The sequence below is a fragment of the Candidozyma haemuli genome (genome assembly GCF_002926055.2).
Source record: "Candidozyma haemuli strain B11899 chromosome Unknown B_2014730914, whole genome shotgun sequence".
Lineage (NCBI taxonomy): Eukaryota > Fungi > Ascomycota > Pichiomycetes > Serinales > Metschnikowiaceae > Candidozyma > Candidozyma haemuli.
In genome coordinates, this window is record NW_020289902.1 from 1,137,014 (window position 1) to 1,160,210 (window position 23,197).

A 23,197-nucleotide genomic window follows, 5' to 3' on the forward strand; every position below is an offset into this window, starting at 1 on the left:
ATATTCATATCATATTCGAACGGATTGGGTCAAAGTGATACATCCGTAGGGGGCTAGAACGAGGTAAACGCGGAAGGTTTGATGAATAGGATATATAGCTGTATAATTCTTAAAATGCTATTTGGGTGCAAAAAAAAAAAAAAACGTCAATCTAGTAGAAGTATGGTGACTCTGGGATTTTCCGGCACATAGTGCAGAACACGTACCCTTTCAAAATCTCTGTATCAGATCGTGAATCAAGCATAAGAAGTGAAGGTGTCCCCGTACGAAATGCCCGACAAATACTCCATTATCTTGCCTACGTATAACGAGAAGAAGAATCTTCCAATTCTTGTCTATCTCTTGGACAAGACTTTCAGTCAAGAAGGTATAAACTGGGAAGTCGTCATTGTTGATGACAACTCTCCAGACGGTACTCAGAAGGTAGCTGAAAAATTAATCGACATCTTCGGACCAGAACATATTCAATTGAGACCAAGACCTGGTAAGTTGGGATTGGGAACCGCCTATGTGCACGGATTGCAATATGTGACTGGTAATTACGTTATAATCATGGACGCTGATTTTTCCCACCACCCGGAGGCTATTCCTAAGTTCATCGCTAAGCAAAAAGAAGATGATTACGATATCGTGACAGGTACTCGTTACGCTGGTGATGGCGGCGTCTTCGGTTGGGACTTAAAAAGAAAATTGGTTTCCAGAGGTGCTAACTTCCTAGCATCCACCGTGTTGAGACCCAACGTGTCTGACTTAACCGGATCTTTTAGACTATACAAGAAAGATGTCTTGACGAAGGTTATTAACGAGACCAAGTCTAAGGGTTACGTTTTCCAAATGGAAATGATGGTTAGAGCAAAGGCCCTTGGTTTTAACGTGGGCGAGGTTCCAATCAACTTTGTTGACAGATTGTACGGTGAATCAAAGTTAGGTGGTGACGAGATTGTTCAATACTTGAAGGGTGTATGGTCGTTGTTCATCAGCGTTTAAGTGACCGATAGATGACAACGGATTTGAGATTCACAATTTTGAATATAATAATGAATATACAAGAGACATATTATATTATTGGGTTCAGGCTGCGTAACTTTGAGCAGACAATTTTGGCAAATTTTGCTATCTTTCTAGCTGTAGTTCTTCTGCTGCTGTGTTGTTTTATCTACGCTGTCTGAGGAGCACTGGAGCCAGGGACAGATATTTAATTTTGTTAAATGTTAAAGACAAGATATCAAATTGCTTGTCCTTTTTTTTTTTTTTTTTTTTTTTTGTTGAATTCAACTGTCCATGCCTTCTGAACAGGAGATGATGCAGTGTTAGAAGTAGCTATCTCCTTACTTTATACATTTCCTAATATTTATTTTATAAATATTTTCGGATACTCTTTCAGTTTAAACTTACGCGAACATAGTGCAAAAATAACCGCACATTGAGAACTTCACATTTAGATCGCATAGATTTCAGCCCTCATAAAATCAGGAATTCACTTATATAAGAGGCTAGCATCTGATTCGTAGATTTCATTCCCTGAATTTCACGTTTAGCCATTCATCCCCATGAGAAGGATAGAAACATGCAAGTAATAGAGAATAATGGCTCGCGTCATACCTAAGAGATATTCGGTAGGGCTATCCTTCACTTTTGACACCCATGCACCAGCTCTCGGTTGATATCATTAAGCTCTAGTTACTACCTAGATTTAATCGACAAATGGCAAAAGACACATATCTCCGAAAGATCTTGGGATCTGAGAGACTTGATCGCGTGAAATCATCTAAAGTTGTCATGGTGGGAGCCGGGGGTATTGGTTGTGAGTTGCTTAAAGACTTGCTCCTATCAAGCTTTGGAGAAATCCATATCGTTGACTTGGATACAATCACATTATCTAACTTAAACCGCCAATTTCTTTTCCGTCAGAAGGATATAAACAAACTGAAGTCTCTTACTATAGCACAAGCGGTGCAGAATTTCAACTTCTTCGGGTCCAAATTGGTGCCGCATCACGGCAATGTGATGGATACGAGCCTTTTTCCACTTTCCTGGTGGTCCCAGTTTGATTACGTTTACAATGCGCTAGATAACTTAGAGGCACGGAGATACGTGAACAAGATTGCCCTATTCCTTCGCAAACCGTTGATGGAGTCGGGTACTACCGGTTTCGAGGGCCAGATTCAGCCGATCTACCCCTACAGCACCGAATGCTTCGAATGTCAGCCAAAGGCCACACCGCAAACTTTTCCCGTTTGTACAATTAGATCAACTCCATCGAAACCAGTTCACTGCATTGTTTGGGCCAAGGAGTTTTTGTTCACTCAACTTTTCGACGCTACGCTGGAGAATGAAGTGAGCCAGGCAGAATTGAGGCAAGAGACGGATGACCAAGAGGAAATTGATAGAATTATGCTGCAAGCTAATGAGCTCTCCTCTTTGAAGAAATTGGTTTCAGATGAAGACTTCCCTGCGAAGCTTATTGCCAAAATCTACAAAGATGACGTCGAGAAATCCCTCAGATTGGAAAGTCTTTGGAAAAATAGAGATCCACCGGTACCTCTTGAGTTTGGTAAGCTGTATGAAGGTGATTTAAAACAACTTTTGAATGATTCGGATAACTTGAAGCTTTTGTCGGACGACACGAAGACTTGGTCAGTATTAGAGAATATCTATGTTCTCTTCAAGGCAACTGAGGCCCTCCAAAAGAGAATCATGTCAGGAGAGCAAAGCATAATCACTTTTGACAAAGATGACGAAGATACACTCAATTTCGTTACTGCAGCAGCAAATTTAAGGTCATTCGTCTTCCACATACCTTTGAAAAGTAAATTTGATATTAAGCAGATAGCGGGCAATATTATACCTGCGATTGCAACTACTAATGCAATAATCAGCGGCTTTTCGAATTTGGGGTCATTGCTGTACTTCAATCCAAACTTTTCTCCTAGTGATGCTAAAAGTGTTTTTATCTCGATCAAACCTAACAAAAGAGTGACTTCTGCCTTGGTAGAAGGACCAAATCCAAGATGTGCGAGTTCCGGAATAACAAAGGCTATTTTGCGGCTTACTAGAGATGACTTCAGTATGACCCTCCAAGAGCTTGTGAGAAAAGTTAAGGCTAAATACGGTTACAGTGGTGACATTTCAGTCATCCTTGGACAATCAAAGTTGATCTACGACTTTGATTTTGATGACAACGCTGATAAGCAGCTTCATGACATCAAGGGGCTTGTTACAGATGAAGTTCTTTTATTTCAGGATGAGGAAGAAGAACTCGAGAACCTCGAGCTTTATATCCAAGAGGTGAAGCAAAATGAAGGTATTCCACTTCCTGATATCCAACTTAGGGCAAAGGTCAAGTATGAGGAGCCTGATTCCTCAAGTGATGAAGAAATGGAAACGACAACTATTGTTTTGGACGACGAGCCTCCATCGAAGAAGAGAAGAACTAATGGGGCTGTCGAGGACATCCTGATCATTCTTTAGCATAAGGTCTAACCATGCACACAGAAATATAATATAGAATTCATCGCTACTTTAATTTACGCAAAAAAAGTACACGTTACCCGTTATGTAAAGACATAGACATATTCCAAGCTACCTCTTGAACGATGCGATCGGCCCATCCGATCTCAGCCTGAAGGGGTTCGAGATCCGTACACCTATAGCCACATAAGTGAGACTGACATGGCAAGGTATAAATTCTTTAGGTATATAGCTAACCACACTTTTTCCACACAATAACTAAGCTCAATGTCCTGGAACGCTTACACAGACAGTCTTAAGTCAACTGGAAAGATTGATAAGGCAGCTCTTTACTCGGCTGCCGGAGACTCACTCTGGGCCGAGTCAGGTGGGTTTCAAATTGCTCCACAAGAGATCCAATCAATTGCTGGTGCTTACGCCGACCCACTGAACTTGCAAGCTCACGGGTTGCACATCGAGGGTCAGAAGTACTTCTTATTGAAGGCTGACGAAAGGTCTGTTTACGGCAAACTTGACGATACTGGAATCGTTGCTGTCAAGACCAAACAGGCGATTGTCATTGCCCACTACCCATCCGGTGTCCAGCCACAAGAGGCCACTGCTGTAGTGGAAAAGTTGGCTGATTACTTAATTGGAGTTGGCTACTAGAATAATATTAATAGGTGAATTGACGAGGCTATCGGCACAATGTTGACGACTTGACCACGTAGAACAATTGCTAACTATTCGTGAGATGGAAGAGGTGACGAGCTTGAGAGAACCCAGTATTCAGCCCACAACGTTTTTATATTATGGGAAAAGCCTCTCATTAATCGTGCTTACATTAGTGTAACCTTTCTCAATGCACGAGAAACCATACAAACCAACAAAAAAGCTGAATGGTGGGACGGACAACCCGCATGTGTTTACTGATCATGTCATCTGGTTCGTAGCACATCTAAGTATTCTTCAAAGCAGCTCCCGAGTTTAAGTCTTGTAAATGATAAGAATGTGTACCACCAACAGGTACTAGCGTCGTCCACCGCTAGTACCGCATAGACAAAAAAGTAAAGAAATGAGAAGAATATTAGAAAAACAGAAACAATTAATTAATGAATCAGCAATGATAATTGGAAAAAAGAAAAAAGAACAGCAAAGTTTTCATGGATAAACGTGTGTCAGACTAAGGCTCGTACAAGCACTCTGATGACTCTTAGGGTTCCATCATGTTCTCAGGCTCGAGGAGAGAATACCAAGAAGAAGGAATACATTCGAAAGATCATTCGATTTTTCCGTATGTGTTACGAACATCTCATAATAAACCCATCTGCAGCTCAACGAGCTAGGTCTCCATCGACTGTTGTAAGAACAAATTCGCAGCCATTTTGGCCAACTAGCTTCTTGTGTCCTGCCGCTAGGCTCACAGAATTTTTGTAGCACCCTTGCGTGCGTTACTCAATTGAAAACCAGCTGTCTCTCATTGGCCAGCGCAATTCGCATCACAGTGTATTCAATCCCGTTAATCTCACTTCACCCATCAACTGTTAATCCAACAAACATATCATGTTCAGGGCCTCCGCTCGTGCTACTAGATTAAGCTTCAAGAGGTTCAACTCGTCAGGCCATCATGATGCGCCAGCGCCCACTCAGAATGAGATTGACGTGACGAAAGTGTTTGGTGTCGCTCTTTTGGCTGGCGTTTCTCTCTTCTTCTACAGATCTTCCAAAGAGCCTGTCATCAAAACTCCATTGTATAACCAAGTCGAGGACCGTGTGCAAATGAGGAATGAGGCTTACGCCAAAAAATACAAGGCTTCTTTCATCAAGTCTTTCATCAGAGATAAAGGAGGCATCGGCCTGAAGCAGCACAGAAGACAAGCCATCGGTGCTGTGCCAACTGTTCTTATTCCCACACATTCCCCATACGCCAACCAGTTCGGCGCTGGTATCAAGACGGCCGATTTGGGTCCCAGAAAGGAAAGAGTCAAGTACTATGCTCCATTGGAAAACTAGTCATTTGACATGCACGGTGTCCCTGCAAAGCGGTGGATCCACAAATCACCCGGAGACTATGGCGAGATAGCATGATGCTTTTATGTATTTCGTCATCGTCATCTTCTCGTAGACGAGGAGCCGCTCTTCATTCATTTCACTCGCGGCGACGACGCTGCTGAATGACAGCAGCCATTATTTGCTACGAATATTTCTGCATTGAGTAATAACGATATAGAGTATGACAGTTTCGACAGTTTACTTTCTTTAGTTACGATAAATATACATCACCCGAAAGCACCGGTCTGTAAGCAGCTTAGTTGAGTATGTGGAGCTTTAGCCCTCATTTTGCTTCCTCTTTTCTTTCAGTCCCCTCAAACTCATTCCAAACACATGCGTACGCTGCCGTATTTGCTTGAACCCTGAAACATATTAATCTTGTGATACACAAAAATCCAATAGAAGAGCACTCGAAGCTTCCATATAGAATCCTTAAAACTTTGCCCTCTTCTTTTTGTATATATTGTCTCAACAAAAAATATTTATGGAAAGAGGACATATAAATCTGCCGTGTAGTAGAAAGTCATAGTTGTGCTAGAGAACGAACATCCTTTCCCAGATATGAAATCCAGATTATCACAGCATCCTGTCCTGGCGATTCGTAACTTCTTTCTTCTATAGCTCCAGAACGCGCCAGTATTACTAGCTTATACTCCTCCACAGTATTGATTAATAGTGAAAGTTAAGAAATAAACTACAAAATAAGACCTAAATGATGCCCTTACCAGAATATATTATATACAATAGTGAATTTTCATTCTCACAAAGGTTCCGGTCCTATAGTGTAGTGGTATCACCTCGGATTCTGATTCCGGTAACCTGGGTTCGAACCCCAGTGGGACCTTTTTTTTTTCGTCAGCATGAGGCCTCAGGATTCCTCAGTGGGCGCGCAGATTGAAAGTTAACGACAACAAACCATACGGAAATGACCAAAGTTGAATGGAACGTTATTGTGCTTGACAAGCCAGATGCTGATAGGACACCAGTGAGAGCGGAGCACGTTCAGGGAATCCCGTCTACCGTAAATGATGGAATTGTGACTTCTGTGGGTGCACTTTACAAGGATGTGGAGAAAACCCAATTTGCTGGAAGTACATTTCATTTATACGCAGAGTCAAGAGAAGAAATCCTTGAGTTCTTGAAGAAAGATATTTATTACAAAGCTGGTATCTGGGATTTGGATAGCGTAATTGCCAACCCGGTAGGTATTGCAGCCAGGATCGGTAAGAGCATGCCCGGAGTGAAGATTTAGGCAAGTCTAGCTAGTAATACAATATGGCAGAACAAAGATTAGGGTAAAAAAAAAATAAGAACGTATACTACACCTTAACGAGTGATAAGCGCTTGAATAAGTCACCAGAAGGTCGGCTTCGAGAGTGTTTGGCAACGATAAGCAGGTTCTGGTGCATTGTCATGAGTAGTGATTACATTGAATACAACAAGCTCTCGTACGTGAATAAGCCCCACCTTTCTTCACTCTCAGACGGAGTTGAGCGCCGTATCATTACCCCAGTTCATCCTCAAAGGCTTGGCTTTTCAAGATAAATAGAGGCCTTGGAGGCTCGGAACCAACGGCTGGTTGTCTTCCGGATTATCTTGACATGGCTTCTTGTAAACCCACGAAAGACACATAAACACAGCCCTGACGGGGTTATTGGGCCATTCGGGTCTCTGGGAGATCCGAGCCCGAAAGTCGAAATATGTGCGCATCGAAGGCTGCCCCTCATGCATATGGCGTGCTAGCCGTGCGGCCAGGTCTGGGGAAAAAATGTTATGGCTGTAAGACCTACGCTACCCTGCCCTGGAGCACCGTATTAAACCTCGGCTAAGTAGAGCCAGGATATAAAAGGTATACTGTCTAAAATTTCTGTTTAAAAAAATCTCCCCTCCGCCTTAGGTGTGTGCGCTTTAACTGATGCAGCGTTAGTGGGTCTCTCGGCCGGATCCCATTTTTTTTAACCGTTCCGGTGGCTGCGAAAGGTAGCTATAAGTAGCAGGCCTGCCCACCCAAGAAATATCATCCCCTACCGATTTCCTTGGACCATGCCTTCGCTAGCCGATAGTGAGCACTCCAGTACAGAGCAGTATCAGGGCTTCACAAATGAAATTGCTGAAGACATCAAGCTGCTTGCCCGCACGGCTACCAACAACTCCGAGACTGGAGAACTGGTAAACCATTCTTTGGCTAGAGCCCTCAGCAGAATGTCTGCTCCGGGCATAAGTCCTATGGGGCAAGATAATATCGATCCTCGTTTAGATCCTAATTCTGATTCTTTCGATTCCAAGTTCTGGGTAAAGAATATGCATCAGTTGGCATGCGCCGATCCCGATTATTACAAACCTTCATCCTTAGGCGTTGTTTACAAGAACCTTAGAGCATACGGCCAGGCTGCCGATGCAGACTATCAAGCAAATTTTGGAAACGCGGTTTACAAGACAGTATCTCAATTCATCCAGAATCGTTCTCTGGGGCACCGGGAAAGAACCCGATTTGACATTTTGAAGCCCATGGATGGGATAATTGAACCTGGTTCTGTTACTGTCGTTTTGGGAAGGCCAGGTGCTGGCTGTTCTACATTCCTAAAGTCTCTTGCGGCCCAAACTCATGGATTTCATATCGATAAAGACTCTGTTGTGCTGTATGATGGACTATCACCAAAAGATATCAAAAAGCATTTCAGAGGTGATGTCATTTATTGTGCTGAGACGGAGTCACATTTTCCACAGATGACTGTCCAGCAGACCTTAGAATTTGCCGCTAGAATGAGGACGCCTAGAAATAGGCCCGAGGGAATCTCAAGAGAAGAATATGCCAAACATATGTCTGAGGTTGCAATGGCTACTTACGGCTTGTCTCATACTAGAAACACTAAAGTTGGCAACGAATACATAAGAGGTGTTTCGGGTGGTGAAAGAAAAAGAGTATCAATTGCGGAAGTACATTTATCACGAGCCTGCTTACAATGCTGGGACAATTCTACACGTGGTTTGGACTCTGCCACTGCTTTAGAGTTTGTTCGAGCCTTGAAAACCTCTGCAATGGTAACTAAGACTACTCCATTAATTGCGATTTATCAGTGTTCACAAGACGCATACGACTTGTTTGACAACGTTATTCTTTTGTATGAGGGCTATCAGATTTACCATGGTTCTGCAAGAAAAGCAAAAGAGTTTTTCACTGACATGGGGTATCATTGTCCTCAAAGACAGACGACGGCTGATTTTTTGACTTCGCTTACAAACCCTGTTGAGAGAGAGGTTAGAAAGGGGTACGAAGACAAAGTGCCACGGACGCCTAAGGAGTTTTATGACTACTGGCAAAAGTCAAAGGAAAGATCTGCCATAGTCAAAAAAATTGATGAATATTTGGATTCCAGTGAAATCGAGAACAAGCGTAAAGAGTTTAGCGATTCCCATCACGCACGCCAGGCTCGGAATTCTAGATCGAAGTCTCCGTTTACTGTTTCTTTCGGAATGCAGGTGAAATATTTGATGGCACGTAACTTCAGCCGTACGAAGGGGGATCCTTCCATTACATTATTTTCCGTTATTGGCAATGTCATCATGTCAGTGATTGTCTCGACGATGTTTATTGATTTAGATCCTGATACTGATTCATTTTATAGAAGAACAGCAGTGTTGTTCTTTGCGGTATTACTTAATGCCTTTGGATCATTATTGGAAATCTTCTCGCTTTACGAAGCCCGGCCTATTGTTGAAAAGCACAAGACATATGCCCTCTACCACCCAGCCGCTGACGCATTTGCTTCAATCATGACTGAGTTACCGCCCAAGTTAATTCAATGTATCGCGTTCAACGTTGTGCTTTACTTCACTGTCCACTTGAGACGCAGCGCTGGCCATTTCTTCTTCTACTTGTTGGTTAATTTTTCGTGTACGATCGCTATGTCTCACTTGTTCAGATGCATCGGTGCTGCCACCAAGTCTTTATCATCTGCAATGACTCCTGCGTCTTTGTTGCTTTTGGCCTTGACTATTTTCACTGGGTTTGTGATCCCCCCTCAGGACATGCATGGCTGGTGCAGGTGGATCAACTACATCGACGTTGTCGCCTACGCTTTCGAGGCTTTAATTGCCAACGAGTTCCATGGAAGAGACTTTCCATGCTCCACATATGTACCTACTGGCCCAGGCTATCAGCCACAAGGTGATAGTGTCATATGTGCTGTCACTGGGGCTAACGCTGGAGAAAGCTTTGTGAATGGAGATGTATACATCGATCTCTCTTTTGACTACAGGAATGCTCATAAATGGAGAAACTGGGGAATAGTTGTCGCGTTTGCTGTGTTCTTCTTCATCGTTTATATCTTCTTGGTTGAGATTAATAAGGGTGCGATGCAAAACGGCGAAATATTGGTCTTCCAAGAATCGGCCTTGAGGAAACGAAGGAAGCAATTGAGGTTGTTGAACGATATTGAATCAGAGACACCTGATGAGAAGCTTAAAACTGAAGATCTATTTGAAGAAGATAATGAAACTGATGATAGTGATAACAAACTCCCCAACACCACTGACATCTTCCATTGGCGTGATTTGACCTACCAGGTCAAGATCAAGTCTGAAGAGAGAGTGATCTTAGATGGTGTCGATGGGTGGGTCAAGCCCGGCCAAGTTACCGCTTTGATGGAGCATCTGGTGCCGGTAAGACAACCTTGTTGAATGCCTTGTCTGAGAGGTTGACCTCAGGAGAAGTCACGAAGGGAAAAAGAATGGTTAATGGGCGAGAATTAGACTCAGCTTTTCAAAGATCGATAGGTTACGTTCAACAGCAGGATTTACATTTGGAAACTACTACTGTCCGTGAAGCTTTGAAGTTCTCAGCATACTTGCGACAACCTTCATCATGCACGAAGGCTGAAAAGATGATTATGTCGAGTATATCATCCGTCTTTTGGAAATGTCAAAATTTGCTGATGCAGTAGTCGGTGTTCCAGGTGAAGGTTTGAACGTTGAGCAGAGAAAGAGGCTAACTATTGCCGTGGAATTGGTGGCGAAGCCTCGTTTATTGGTGTTCTTGGATGAACCAACTTCGGGCTTGGACTCACAAACAGCTTGGTCTATTTGCAAGTTGATAAGAAAGTTAGCAGACCACGGCCAATCTATTTTGTGTACAATTCATCAACCATCAGCAATTTTGATGAAGGAATTTGATCGCTTACTTTTTTGCAAAAAGGAGGGCAAACAGTTTACTTTGGTGACCTAGGTGAAAACTCACAAGCTATGATTGATTATTTTGAAGGAGAGGGTGCACCAAAATGCCCACCCGAGGCGAACCCAGCAGAATGGATGTTGGAGGTCATTGGTGCAGCTCCTGGATCCCATGCTGACAGAGACTACCACCAAGTTTGGCTCCAGTCCAAAGCCCGCAAAGAAGTGATTAGGGAACTTGATGACATGGAGAGAGAGCTCCCAAAGAGACCTGTTTCTGAAGATCCAGAGAAATACAAAAAATATGCGGTAAGCTTCTGGACGCAATACAGACAGGTTGTCAAAAGAGTGTTCCAACAGTATTGGAGAACGCCATCATACACTTACTCGAAAGTATTATTATCTATTGTGGCATCGATGTTCAATGGCTTCACCTTCTTCAAAGCTGATAAGACACTTCAAGGTCTTCAGAATCAAATGTTTTCGGTCTTCATGTTTATGGTCGTTTTCAACACTTTGATCCAACAATATCTTCCACACTTCGTTTCTCAAAGAGACTTGTATGAAGTTAGAGAAAGGCCTCAAGGACATATTCATGGGTGACTTTTATTCTTGCGGTTGTCACTGCTGAAATTCCTTGGAATATAGTATGTGGAACATTGGCATTCTTTGTTTGGTACTATCCGATTGGGTTATACAACAATGCTGTACCTACTGACACTGTGAATGAGAGAGGTGCCACGATGTGGTTCGCAATTGTTTGCTTTTACATCTATACTTCGACTATGGGACAACTTTGTATTTCATTTTCGGAATTGGCAAACAACGCAGCCAACTTGGCCAGTTTGCTTTTCAGTATGAGTTTGATGTTCTGTGGTGTTTTATCTTCAAAGGATGATATGCCTAGGTTTTGGATCTTCATGTACAGGGTAAGTCCATTTACTTATTTCGTTTCTGTGGTACTTTCGGTTGCGTTAGCCAACTCGGAGGTAACATGCTCAGATAGGGAGTTGTTGAGGTTCACTCCAACTCTGGGAACATGCGGTGAGTACATGGAGCCTTACATGCTGTTTGCCGGAGGTTACCTTGTCGATGAAAATGCTACTGAAGTATGTGAATTTTGTACCGTCAAGTCTACCAACGCCTTCTTGAGCACTATTGATGCAGATTATAGTCAGCGGTGGAGGGACATGGGTATCTTCATTGCTTTTATTTTTATCAACATCATAGGAACGTTGTTCTTCTACTGGCTTGCAAGGGTACCAAAAAGATCACGCGAGAAGGCCTCAAAAAAGTAACTAATAATGTTTAATTCTATTTACGTATATGTTTGAAATGCAAGGAAAAAAAAAAGCTTGGTAACAAATTAGATTTAAATCGAATTGAAATCACCATCAAGGTGAATGATAAGGCTCTTGTACTAGAGCTCATGGTCTTTTGGAGAACTTGCGAAGTTCTGTGTTGTAGAAGTGTGTACCATAAACATGATTTCTGAACAAGGACTGAGTTCTGGTTGATGCCTTCTTCAGCAGGCTAGTAGAGAACCTCGTAGCAATAAAATCAGCTGCCACGAGGAATACTGGACCAATAGCTAAGACAGTTCCAGTGGAGAGACCTCTCATGATGCTAGGTATTTTGGGTATCAAATGACGAGATGAATGACTCTATTGGCAAGAAGCAGGTCGGAAGTTCATTTAAGGAATTGTTCCTCTTTAGCTGGGGACGATATTGTTAAATAGTAAACACGCTCTTAGTCCGGGATTAAGCTCTGCTTTTATATTTGGTGTCTTTTCTTTTCTTTTTTTTTTTTGGCTTTCTGTTACTTTATTTTTTCTCCCTGGCTCATTCCTCCCATTGTTTCATTTTGTACCATACAGACCGCGCCGCAATTGAGGAAAAGACAATCTTATAGTGTTAGAAATCCGTGATGCCAAATCGGCGGCCTTCTAATCCAACATACTGTTCGATAAAAGATTCTGGCATCGAATTTACCTAACCATTTTAATCGCTACTGCTACGGAGAATCAATGTTCCAAATTTTCTACGCAGGATTGCCCCACAATATGCGGTAAGTGCAAAATCGACTGGCTAACACTAAGGAATCTTTCTTGTTGCTAAGGTTGTACTATTTCAGAAGGACAATATCGAAAAGTAGGCCACTAACTATATAAGTCATCATCTTCTGCTTCATTGGCAAATGCTGCGCCTGCACCAGACTCGCCAGCGATACCTTCATTTTCGGAAAATCTAAAGTTAGTGAACTGACCTCTAGACGCTTGTAGCTGCTGAGCGTAGGCCTCGTAACGACGCAACTCGGCATCTGACACAGATCTCTTTGCAGTCTTCATGGCTTCCTCGAAGTGATTCTTGGTGATGTAGGGCACTGGGTCTTCCTGTTCCTCCTCATCTTCAGCCTTAGGCTTGTCAGTCATATCAACGTCCCCACTCTCTTCCTGCTTCACGTCGCCCTTATCCTTAGTGATCCTGATATGGGCCTCAATGGAGTCTTTGATTGCAAACTTAGCGGATCTTTGGACGATGTACGACAAGTCGGCACCGGAGAAGCCGTTAGTAATTTTGGCAATTTCAGTCAACTCCAAACCAGGTTCTAATGGAGTGTTTCTCAACTGTGCCTGTAAGATAGACAATCTAGCAGCCTCATCGGGTAATGGTACGTAAATCAACTGATCCAATCTTCCTGGTCTCAACAAGGCTGGATCAATCTGATCAGGTCTATTAGTTGCACCAACGACAAAGACGTTCTTCTTAGCATTCATACCGTCCATCTCAGTCAACAATTGGTTAACAACTCTGTCAGATGCACCACCAGCATCACCGTGAGAGCCACCTCTTGCCTTGGCGATAGAATCCAATTCATCCAAGAAAACGACAGTAGGAGCAGCAGCTCTGGCCTTATCAAAAATATCTCTGATGTTAGACTCCGACTCACCGTACCACATACTCAATAATTCAGGTCCCTTGACAGAAATGAAGTTTGCGGATACCTCGGTGGCAACAGCTTTCGCCAATAAGGTTTTACCAGTACCAGGAGGTCCAAAGAACAACACACCTTTGGAGGGTGCCAATCCAAACTTCTGATATTGATCTGGATGTAACACTGGATACTCGACAGTTTCCTTCAACTCATTCTTGATATCATCTAAGCCACCAATATCATCCCAGGTGACATTAACATTCTCAACCACGGTCTCACGCAAGGCGGATGGATTGGAGTTACCCAAAGCAAAGCGGAAATTCTCCATAGTGACACCCAATGAATCCAAGATCTCGGCATCAATGGTCTCTTCCTCTAAATCGATGAGATCCATCTTTTCACGAATTTGCTGCATGGCTGCCTCAGAACATAAAGAAGCAACGTCAGCACCGACAAAACCATGTGTTTCAGACGCAATAGCTTCTAACTCAACATCATCCGCTAATTTCATGTTCTTAGTGTGAATTCTCAAGATTTCCAACCGACCAGCTGCATCCGGAACACCAATGTCAACTTCTCTATCGAACCTTCCAAATCTTCTCAAGGCGGGGTCGATAGAGTTGGGCCTATTAGTGGCAGCGATCACAACGACATTGGACCTTGCCTTCATTCCGTCCATTAAGGTTAACAACTGAGAAACAACTCTTCTTTCGACTTCACCGTTTGTTTTATCTCTCTTTGGGGCGATGGAATCAATCTCATCGATAAAGATAATAGCAGGAGAGTTCTTCTCAGCTTCTTCAAATGCCTTCCTCAAGTTGGATTCCGATTCACCTGCCATTTTCGACATAATCTCGGGACCATTGATTAAGAAGAAGAAGGCACCAGTCTCATTCGCCACAGCCCTAGCCATGATAGTCTTACCAGTACCTGGAGGACCATACATTAAGATACCTTTAGGGGGCTTGATACCAATAGACTTGAACAACTGTGGGTGTCTCAAAGGCAACTCAACCAATTCCCTAATCTGTGCCATCTGTTTCTTACATCCACCAATGTCATCATAGCCAACTTCGTTCATGTTATTCTCTTCGTCTTCACGATTGATAGGCTCGCCCTCGCAGTGAATAATAGTATCTTGGGCGACAATGGCGAAGTCCTCAGGTTCCACATCCACCACTTTAAACTCCACTTGTCTCATACCACCTCTCACAGTGAACAAATCACCCTTACGAACTGGCCTATAGGCCTCAACAAAGTACGGTTTCAAATAGACATCGAACAATGAACCGGTGATACCCTCGACTGTGTCAGCAATTGGCAACACAGAGATTCTTGAAGCATACTTGATATCAGGGCAAGGATGAATCGTAACAATATCGCTTAATCTCACTCTCAAGTTATTACGGACACAACGATTGATTCTAGCAATCCCATCTGGCATTTCGTCGTCAGAGAGAACAACCAAGATAGTATCTTTTCTTCTCTTTCCCTTGACCAACACAGTATCGCCCCTGAACAACTCCAAAAGTTCCATTGTTGCAGAAGACATAGTAATGACGGAATTGTCATCATTGGTGGCATCATCGACGATCAAAGCGTTGTCCTTCTTCTTTCTTCTCAAGATAGCTGTAGCGGTGGCGTCGTCATTCTCGTGGGCGCCTGAGGCGTCCAAAAGTGGCTTCTTGTCTTCTTTTGTCATTACCAGTGTTTCTTATCGTACGTAAAAGATTCAGGGCAGTTAAATCGTATATGGATAAAAAAGAAGGTAGACAAGTATATAAATGATATCCGATCAGGCTCGCCACATGAGTATTGTGAGATTCGTTGGCCACCGCGAGAGGGAGGGTGGGGAGGTACGGGTGTGTCTCGAATGATTGTGGGTTCCTTCACATTCTCTAGGCTTCTGAAAAGAGAGATATACTTGCTATTGCCACTTTATGCAATTGGCTGCGTAGACAGTAACGGACTTATAACGCTAGCTGATTAAGATGTTCCAGTAATGTTCTAAATGTCTGAACAGAGATCGAAGTAATTGTAGTTCACCATGAAGTTGCTAACATAATGAATGATGGGACTCAATAAGACTTGAGAATGAGACTGACTACAACATTCTTATCACATATGTAATATTATGTTGGAACGCCGGACCCAGGACCATCTCTGTGGTAAGAACTATGAAGTATGCTCCCACTAGCCGCGATGTCAACTGTGCACATGTGGGCTGAACTACTATCAGTTAGGTTTGCCAGCCATGTTGAATATACTTAGTCCCACCTAGCATTCGATTTTGGAAATTCCTAGAATTTTGACAGACTATCGGCACCCGTTCTGTATCGTACAAAAGTTACTCTGGCTCCATCTGGGGTAACTGCATTGATGTCCGCGTGCAAAAAAAAAAATAACGGTTGTGCCCTTCATTACACTAAGTTCCAACCTCTCACATGTCCAATAACGACAGAAGACCAAATCCCGAGGGTTGGATACCTCCCAAAGCACCATACAATCCTTATGATCCCACAGATGCTCGTCCCGCAGAAGGATATCCATCGGAATTTAAGCTTCCGGGACAAGAGCCTCAAGGCTTTTCATCTATCCCAAAAACACCCACGCAATATCAAAAGATAAATGAAACGATGAGGAAGCTTAACTACACTCCAAGGCCGAGATCCAATATATATCCCGGACAATATATGGTCTTGCGGAAAGTAGATACCAATCAAAGACTCAATACTGGTACTCGATGGTTTGGAACGTTTCTAACAGGGTCCATCATAGTTTACTTTTCATTTTTCTACAGGTGGAACGATGGAAGAGAAAACGTTATGTCAGACTTCTACCGTTATCGTCTCGTGATTAAAGAGAGGCTTGTTGGCCTTTCTGAAATAGAATATGACGATTTGTACCATCCTAAGAAAGCAAATCATGTCATAAAAAATGTCAGAGACTCGGACTACATTCCCGACAATATGAGAGTAACCAAAGAAGGTGACTATGCGCTCAACAGGCCATCAGAGAGACATGTATTAGAAGCTCAAAGAATCCAACAAGAGAATGAAGAGGCTATGCTTCAGGAGTTGGACAAGCACCGTCAATATGCCAAGGAGTTCATGGAAGATCCTTCCCCAAAACCCAAAAAAAAGTGGTGGCTATTTTGAAGTCGAAGTATCCTGCAATTTTATCATTCTCGCTCACCGTCGTTGTACATAGAAACTAGCATCAACATGAAGTCAAAATTCCACTTCGAAAGCGACGTTTCTTTCGTCAAGGCCCGTAACTTTAGTATTCTCTCACAGTCCCAGGAACTTTTATGGGACCATATGTATTTTGCAGCTTCTACTACAGTGATTGATGACGGAAAAACCGAAAAGCGTTGGAAAGAAGATCGTCTTCACACAGGTTCACAGCATTGCAATAAGAAAATGAACCGAAGACCCTCGTCGATAGGAAGAACGAATTTGACTATGGTGGCAATGGAACGTCATCGCCATCATGACGAAGGATTTAGCGTTGAATTACAGTGTGCGGTTAAGAAGACGAAAGAGGTCTTTGACCTTTACTTTGATATGGTAGACCGAAATAAAAGGTTGAAGCAAGATCTTAAGATGACCAGGAGATATTTAGGATATCCTTTATGCCCTGAACACCTTCCAAGGCAAGACTTGCTTCAGACAACTTCGCCCAACGGTGATGTTAAACGCAAGTGCGAAGCTAATTATGGAATAAGCCGTGCTCTACTGGTTAAGATGAAAGTCTTTTTTAAACATGAAGGCAAAATTTTTGATTAGACAGAATACACGCGCAATCCGGTTAACTCAAAAGTAATCCGATAAAAGAAATGAAAGCCAGCAGCGGTGATCTTTGTCTTGGTGGGTTTCGTTGTTATGCATAACGCCGCCCGATGCCCTTGGCCCTCTGAGAATGACGCTCTGTCAATGTGAGTATCAGTCAAAAAGGAAATAAAAGAGAAAAAGTTATGCGTCACGCTCGCTCCGATAGTACTAAGAGCTACGAAAGACAACTTTCGCCCCCTGATCTCTGCTAGCTGAGAACTCTGGCTGTGAGCATGATGCGACCCAAAGTGAACATGAACCAAGAGCTTACCCGGCCGCGACCTGACAGGATAAAAGAGAAAAAATTGCAGCACTAATTTTTTTTTTTTCTTAACGCTAATTTTACAGCCATCAGCAACGCTAAAGCATTCCGTCGAGGTTGAACCCGTCAAGGCGTTCCTGGCCCATGACAATCGGGGTATAGTTGTAATTTTAAAGCGAAAGTTTTAATCTATATGATGGACTGGAGATCAATTGGTTGATCTTGGGTGCAGCGTCTCATCAGTTGATACTCCGTATCACTAAGGGATTACCTTCGTGTGCCCGTATGGGAGATGGTGCAATGATCAGCTAAACATTGAAAACTCTTCTCTCAAGTCTTTTATTTGCTTAATTTTATCGACAAGCAACCATCATCATTCGGTCGTTTGCCTGCCTTTTTCTTCGGTTACAGACACTTGACTTCTCTCTCTGTGTGTGCGCTTGAGCCAATATCCTGGTTCTTGTATAAATCTCTTGACCTTCTAAGCTTTTCTCCTTTCGTTATTTATCTGAAATGTACTTGAGCTTTGAAAACAAAGAAGCTCGATATCTAGACGCTTTAAGGGCTACAATCTGCTCTACATGCCAAATACCACTACAGGGCCCTGTGACGGTCCTCGCACTGCATAGCACAGCCCTGATCGAGAAGCTGATAACACTATAATACCAGTGACAACTGCCGAGGAAATCTTCAAGAGAAAGATTCGCTAGTCACAGTGTATTATCTCTTCCATAACAACAGCATGAAAGCACGGCACTTCATTTTGTTGATATTGACATCACAATGCTTTGGGTCGACCGAACAGCACTCTCAAGCTGCCTCCGGAGTGACAGACTCTGGGCCCTTGACGCTACCATTCCAGCGCATCAGCGACAGCACACCGACAAGTTTTACAGACTCCCCACACAACCTGTTCCAAGAGCATTCACTGTCTGTAACGGTTTGCAAAGATCTAAATGCGGTGCCCCATTCTCTCCAATGTGCGCATGTGCATAAGTATTGCAATACCGATGAATTCAACATTGGTATTCTCAATTATTTGGCTATATACGCCTGCTACTTACCGAAAGCACTATCGATAGCTGCTGCTTTAATATCCATCTCAGTGAGCTTCGCTGGGTTGGGTAAAACCGCCGCAGACTTTTTGAGCCCAAACTTGTATACCATTTCAAAGGTATTAAAACTTTCAGACCATTTGGCTGGCCTCACGCTTTTAGCACTAGGAAATAGCGCTGCAGACATATTTGGAACATATAAAGCATTAAGTATTGGCTCTGCTGAGCTAGCTATTTCTGAGTTGATAGGAGCTACTCTCTTCGTGCTTACGGTGGTTGTAGGATCCATATGCATTGTACGTCCTTTTCCAGTTCCAAAATTTCACTATGCGAGAGATAATGCATCCTACTTGATTGTTCTTGCAGTTATAGAGGGTGCTTTAGAAAACGGGGCACTTTATATGTTCGGGGCATCATGCTTGATGGTGCTTTATGTCATATACGTCATGGTGGCCCTACTTAATCACTCATGGCTCAAGATACATAATCGAAAAAAGCTTACAGCTGCGAGAGTTCGAAGTAACTTTGATGTTCTTTCAAGGACATTTTTGGATGGCGGCAATGATATGGACGGAGTTCCACGCAGGCCTGGAATAGACTCGCTCGAAGATATCACTGAAGAGGAGAGAAAAATGTTGGATGAGCTTGAAGATTACTTTACTGCTCATCCAGAAGATGAAGTAGAAGTGCCAGTGCCAGTGCAAACAGGATCCTATGGACTCCGGATATTGCTCAAAGAACTAAGACACCACTCGTCTCATCAGGAGAATCGCATCTCGAACTATTTTGCGAATGACTCCTCGTCTATGGAGAGAGACGAAAGTTTATCGCATCTTGCCGACGACTCGCGGGGCTTAATACCGGCCCGAGAGATAAGGTCCACAGTAAGAGACGAGCAAGACAGATCGTCTACGACACCATCCTCAACAATTGAAAGAAGTTTATCAACCAGGTCAAGTATCGTCAGAGAAGTCTTGCACTCATTACGACCGAGGTGGAACCCAGCAGATTCAACCCTTCATAAGCTACTTTTTGTTATCTCCTATCCTGCAAGCATCGCTCTTGCGTTTACAACACCAGTTAGAGAGAAAGCTTTGACACACGCCAAAATTGTTGTACGTGGATCGAATGCTTTTACTCTTACTGTCCCAAGCCAGGAAAGTCTCGCAATCACCGAAGAAGACTACGATATTCGTCTTGACTTACTTGCTTTTAAATTACAATTCACTCTTTGCATCACTACTTTGTCAGTGATGTACTTGAAATCGCATTATCTTTCTTTCATTTTGTTACCATTTATCTTCATTTGCTCCTCGATGATTTCAATCATATTCCTTCCTTCCAGATGCCCGCAGTTTGAAGATCAAATGAGCATTTTCAAAGCCTGGAATTATGTGGGATCGGTTTTAGGCTTCATACTTTCTGTCCACTGGATAACAGTCTTTGCAACTGAGGTAATTGCTGTACTTAAACAATTTGCTCTTATTCTAGATCTCAGTGACGAGATATTGGGGGTTACTGTTTTTGCCATGGGAAACTCTATTGGAGATCTTATCTCGAATTTGACAATAGCTCTGATGGGGATGCCTCTTATGGCGTTCGCCGCATGCTTTGGAGGGCCTTTATTATCACTTTGTTCGATGGGTGCAAGTTCGTTGATATTGATGTCAAGAAACGATATTGAAAGCATTGCAATTATTAACTCCATGACTCTACGTTTGAATATAATAGTGATTTTCAGCGTCCTTGTTTTGATGAGTGTTTACTTTTCATTGCGGTCCCACTACGTTGCAGATAGACAGCTTGGAGTATGTCTCATCTTGATCTGGGTCATCACCGTTGTTTCGAGCGCATACCTCGAGCTCACTTGATCTACATTCTTGCGTTTTGGCACAACAAAATTCAACCTATAAAAAATTGGTAGCATAAAAGACAAAGCTTAATCGACCTCTTCCACCGTTGGCCCGGATTCGCCAGTGTTCCCACCATCTCCACCGGATGTTCCTCCACCCTGAGATCCAGGGAAACCGCCATTTCCTCCGGATGCACCACCAGGGCCCCCTGCTGCTCCATACGCAGCAGATATAATAGGGTTCGCAATAGATTCCAACTCTTTATGCTTATCATCGTATTCTTCTTTTGAAGCTGCCTGAGAAGAATCCAACCACTGAATTGTTTCCTCAATGGCACTCGTCAACTTACTTTTATCGTCAGCATTGATCTTGTCCTTCATCTCGCCATCATTGATGGAGTTCTTTAAGGAGTAAGCATATGATTCCAATGTATTTTTCGACTGAATACGTCCAGCCTCTCTCTCATCCTCTTCTTTAAATTTCTCAGCTTCGGACACCATTCTTTCAATGTCCTCTTTCGATAACCGGCCTTTATCATTTGTGATCGTAATCTTCTGAGTCTTACCTGTACCCTTCTCAACTGCTGAAACATTCAAAATCCCATTTGCATCAATGTCGAATGTGACTTCAATCTGAGGCACACCTCTGGGGGCTGGTGGGATGCCCGAAAGCTCAAACTTACCTAGTAAGTTATTATCCTTAGTTCGTGCTCTTTCGCCCTCATATACTTGAATGAGAACACCAGGCTGGTTGTCTGCATATGTCGAGAAGGTCTCGGATTTCTTCGTTGGAATTGTAGCATTCCTGCTGATCAATTTTGTCATAACACCGCCAGCTGTCTCGATTCCCAAAGATAATGGGGCAACATCCAACAACAACAAGTCTTGAGTCTTCGAAGAAGTATCACCAGTAAGAATAGCGGCTTGAACAGCAGCTCCATATGCCACCGCTTCATCAGGATTGATAGATTTACAGGGATATTTTCCATTGAAGAAATCAGTGACCAATTTCTGAATCTTCGGGATTCTGGTGGAGCCACCAACAAGGACGATCTCATCTACTTGAGATTTGTCCAATTTTGCGTCTTTCAATACTTTCTCCACTGGATCAACAGTTATCCTAAACAAGTCAGCACAGAGTTCTTCAAATCTCGCTCGAGTAATTGAAGTGTAGAAATCTATGCCTTCAAATAAGGAATCGATCTCGATGGAGGTTTGGGCTGAAGAAGATAAGGATCTCTTTGCACGTTCACTTGCAGTCCTCAATCTTCTCATTGCCCTTTGGTTAGAGGTCAAATCTTTTTTGTTTTTCCTTTTGAACTCTTGGGCGAAATGGTTCACTAAGCGATGATCGAAATCCTCGCCTCCCAAGTGAGTATCTCCCGCGGTTGCTTTAACCTCGAATACCCCTTCATCAATTGCCAAGAGTGATACATCAAAAGTGCCACCTCCCAAGTCAAAAATCAAGACATGCTTTTCACCAGCTTGTTGCCCTTTTTTGTCCAATCCATAGGCTATGGCAGCCGCCGTGGGCTCGTTAATAATTCTTAGGACATTCAAACCAGCGATTAAACCAGCATCTTTTGTAGCTTGTCTTTGTGAGTCGTTAAAGTAAGCAGGGACAGTTACAACTGCATCATTAACAGTCCCACCCAAGAAACCTTCTGCCGTCTCCTTCATCTTGCCCAAGACCATCGAGGAAATCTCCTCGGGGGTAAACACTTTTGTTTCGCCTTTGTACTCAACCTGAATGTTTGGTTTACCATTCTTATCAATTACTTTGAATGGATAGTGCTTCGCATCCTCGATAACCTCGGGGTCTTCGAACTTTCTTCCGATGAGCCTCTTGGCATCGAATACCGTATTGGCAGGATTCATGGCAGCTTGGTTCTTAGCAGCATCACCAATTAACCTCTCTGTATCTGTGAATGCAACATAAGAGGGGGTTGTTCTGTTTCCTTGATCATTGGCGATAATTTCAACCCTGTCGTTGGTGAAGTGAGCGACACAGGAGTACGTGGTGCCTAAGTCAATTCCAATTGCTTTCGACATAACTTAAATAAGAAATTAGTTTGAAGAAAAGATTCAGTTGCTACCAGAGAGCCACTATTTATATTGTTCAGGGGTACCACCAGAACGTTCGATTGATTTCCACCCCACATAAACGCTTGCTGGCCATTCTCCTATCATAAATCGAAGCTTCGAGAAATCGACGGAAGCGGAGTTTCACGTAAACAAGGATATGAATGTACAGGGAATAGAGCTATGGGAGATTTGGCCGCTCCATATCATTTAACAAGCCCATCTGCTATGTCGTGTGTCAGCTTGATTAGCTTGATTCATGGCCCAACAAGGATCGAGTGCGAATCAAGGGGTCCACGCAAGACCATATGTAAAATATATTATACAGTATTGAATGATAAAGGAATGCTTAAAGAGCTTGACAATTCACAAGGTTGTTAAAACTCGAAGAGACAGCTCAATTATCATGCAGCCCTAGTTGATAGCTGGCTACAGAACAGCTATATTCTAAGAATGGGTGTTAATTTTCTTTTCTTTTTTTTTTTTTTCTGGAATCAGCCCATCTGT

The 23,197-nt window shown here is 42.9% G+C and overlaps 9 protein-coding genes and 1 non-coding gene across 10 annotated transcripts; 8 read left to right on the forward strand and 2 right to left on the reverse strand. All coding sequences in view use genetic code 12, as the record gives it.

Moving 5' to 3' along the window:
* Window positions 1–270: 270 nt before the first annotated feature.
* Window positions 271–987, forward strand: DPM1 (dolichyl-phosphate beta-D-mannosyltransferase; the record flags this gene model as incomplete). Its single annotated transcript, XM_025485050.1, has 1 exon — window positions 271–987. One exon carries the CDS (start codon window positions 271–273, stop codon window positions 985–987), a length of 717 nt encoding a protein of 238 aa, XP_025339981.1.
* Window positions 988–1,704: 717 nt separating this feature from the next.
* Window positions 1,705–3,471, forward strand: UBA2 (E1 ubiquitin-activating protein; the record flags this gene model as incomplete). The annotated part of the gene is made up of 1 exon (XM_025485051.1): window positions 1,705–3,471. The coding sequence occupies one exon, from the start codon at window positions 1,705–1,707 to the stop codon at window positions 3,469–3,471; it is 1,767 nt and encodes a 588-aa protein (XP_025339982.1).
* A 267-nt stretch (window positions 3,472–3,738) lies between these two features.
* PFY1 (profilin) lies at window positions 3,739–4,119 on the forward strand (the record flags this gene model as incomplete). The annotated part of the gene is made up of 1 exon (XM_025485052.1): window positions 3,739–4,119. One exon carries the CDS (start codon window positions 3,739–3,741, stop codon window positions 4,117–4,119), a length of 381 nt encoding a protein of 126 aa, XP_025339983.1.
* Window positions 4,120–5,013: 894 nt separating this feature from the next.
* Window positions 5,014–5,463, forward strand: CXQ85_001338 (uncharacterized protein; the record flags this gene model as incomplete). Its single annotated transcript, XM_025485053.1, has 1 exon — window positions 5,014–5,463. The coding sequence occupies one exon, from the start codon at window positions 5,014–5,016 to the stop codon at window positions 5,461–5,463; it is 450 nt and encodes a 149-aa protein (XP_025339984.1).
* An 812-nt stretch (window positions 5,464–6,275) lies between these two features.
* CXQ85_001339 lies at window positions 6,276–6,346 on the forward strand. Its single transcript has one exon. It is a non-coding gene; the product is annotated as a tRNA-Gln (tRNA).
* An 81-nt stretch (window positions 6,347–6,427) lies between these two features.
* Window positions 6,428–6,754, forward strand: OFR1 (Ofr1p; the record flags this gene model as incomplete). Its single annotated transcript, XM_025485054.1, has 1 exon — window positions 6,428–6,754. One exon carries the CDS (start codon window positions 6,428–6,430, stop codon window positions 6,752–6,754), a length of 327 nt encoding a protein of 108 aa, XP_025339985.1.
* Window positions 6,755–7,545: 791 nt separating this feature from the next.
* Window positions 7,546–11,969, forward strand: CDR4 (Cdr4p; the record flags this gene model as incomplete). Its single annotated transcript, XM_025485055.1, has 5 exons — window positions 7,546–10,115; window positions 10,136–10,398; window positions 10,446–10,631; window positions 10,709–11,231; window positions 11,258–11,969. The coding sequence occupies 5 exons, from the start codon at window positions 7,546–7,548 to the stop codon at window positions 11,967–11,969; spliced, it is 4,254 nt and encodes a 1,417-aa protein (XP_025339986.1).
* A 129-nt stretch (window positions 11,970–12,098) lies between these two features.
* Window positions 12,099–15,308, reverse strand: CXQ85_001342 (uncharacterized protein; the record flags this gene model as incomplete). Its single annotated transcript, XM_025485056.1, has 2 exons — window positions 12,099–12,297; window positions 12,889–15,308. 2 exons carry the CDS (start codon window positions 15,306–15,308, stop codon window positions 12,099–12,101), a joined length of 2,619 nt encoding a protein of 872 aa, XP_025339987.1.
* A 1,123-nt stretch (window positions 15,309–16,431) lies between these two features.
* CXQ85_001343 (uncharacterized protein) lies at window positions 16,432–20,627 on the forward strand (the record flags this gene model as incomplete). Its single annotated transcript, XM_025485057.1, has 4 exons — window positions 16,432–16,712; window positions 16,824–17,175; window positions 18,443–18,631; window positions 18,699–20,627. 4 exons carry the CDS (start codon window positions 16,432–16,434, stop codon window positions 20,625–20,627), a joined length of 2,751 nt encoding a protein of 916 aa, XP_025339988.1.
* Window positions 20,628–20,695: 68 nt separating this feature from the next.
* CXQ85_001344 (heat shock protein SSA1) lies at window positions 20,696–22,660 on the reverse strand (the record flags this gene model as incomplete). Its single annotated transcript, XM_025485058.1, has 1 exon — window positions 20,696–22,660. One exon carries the CDS (start codon window positions 22,658–22,660, stop codon window positions 20,696–20,698), a length of 1,965 nt encoding a protein of 654 aa, XP_025339989.1.
* Window positions 22,661–23,197: the final 537 nt, after the last annotated feature.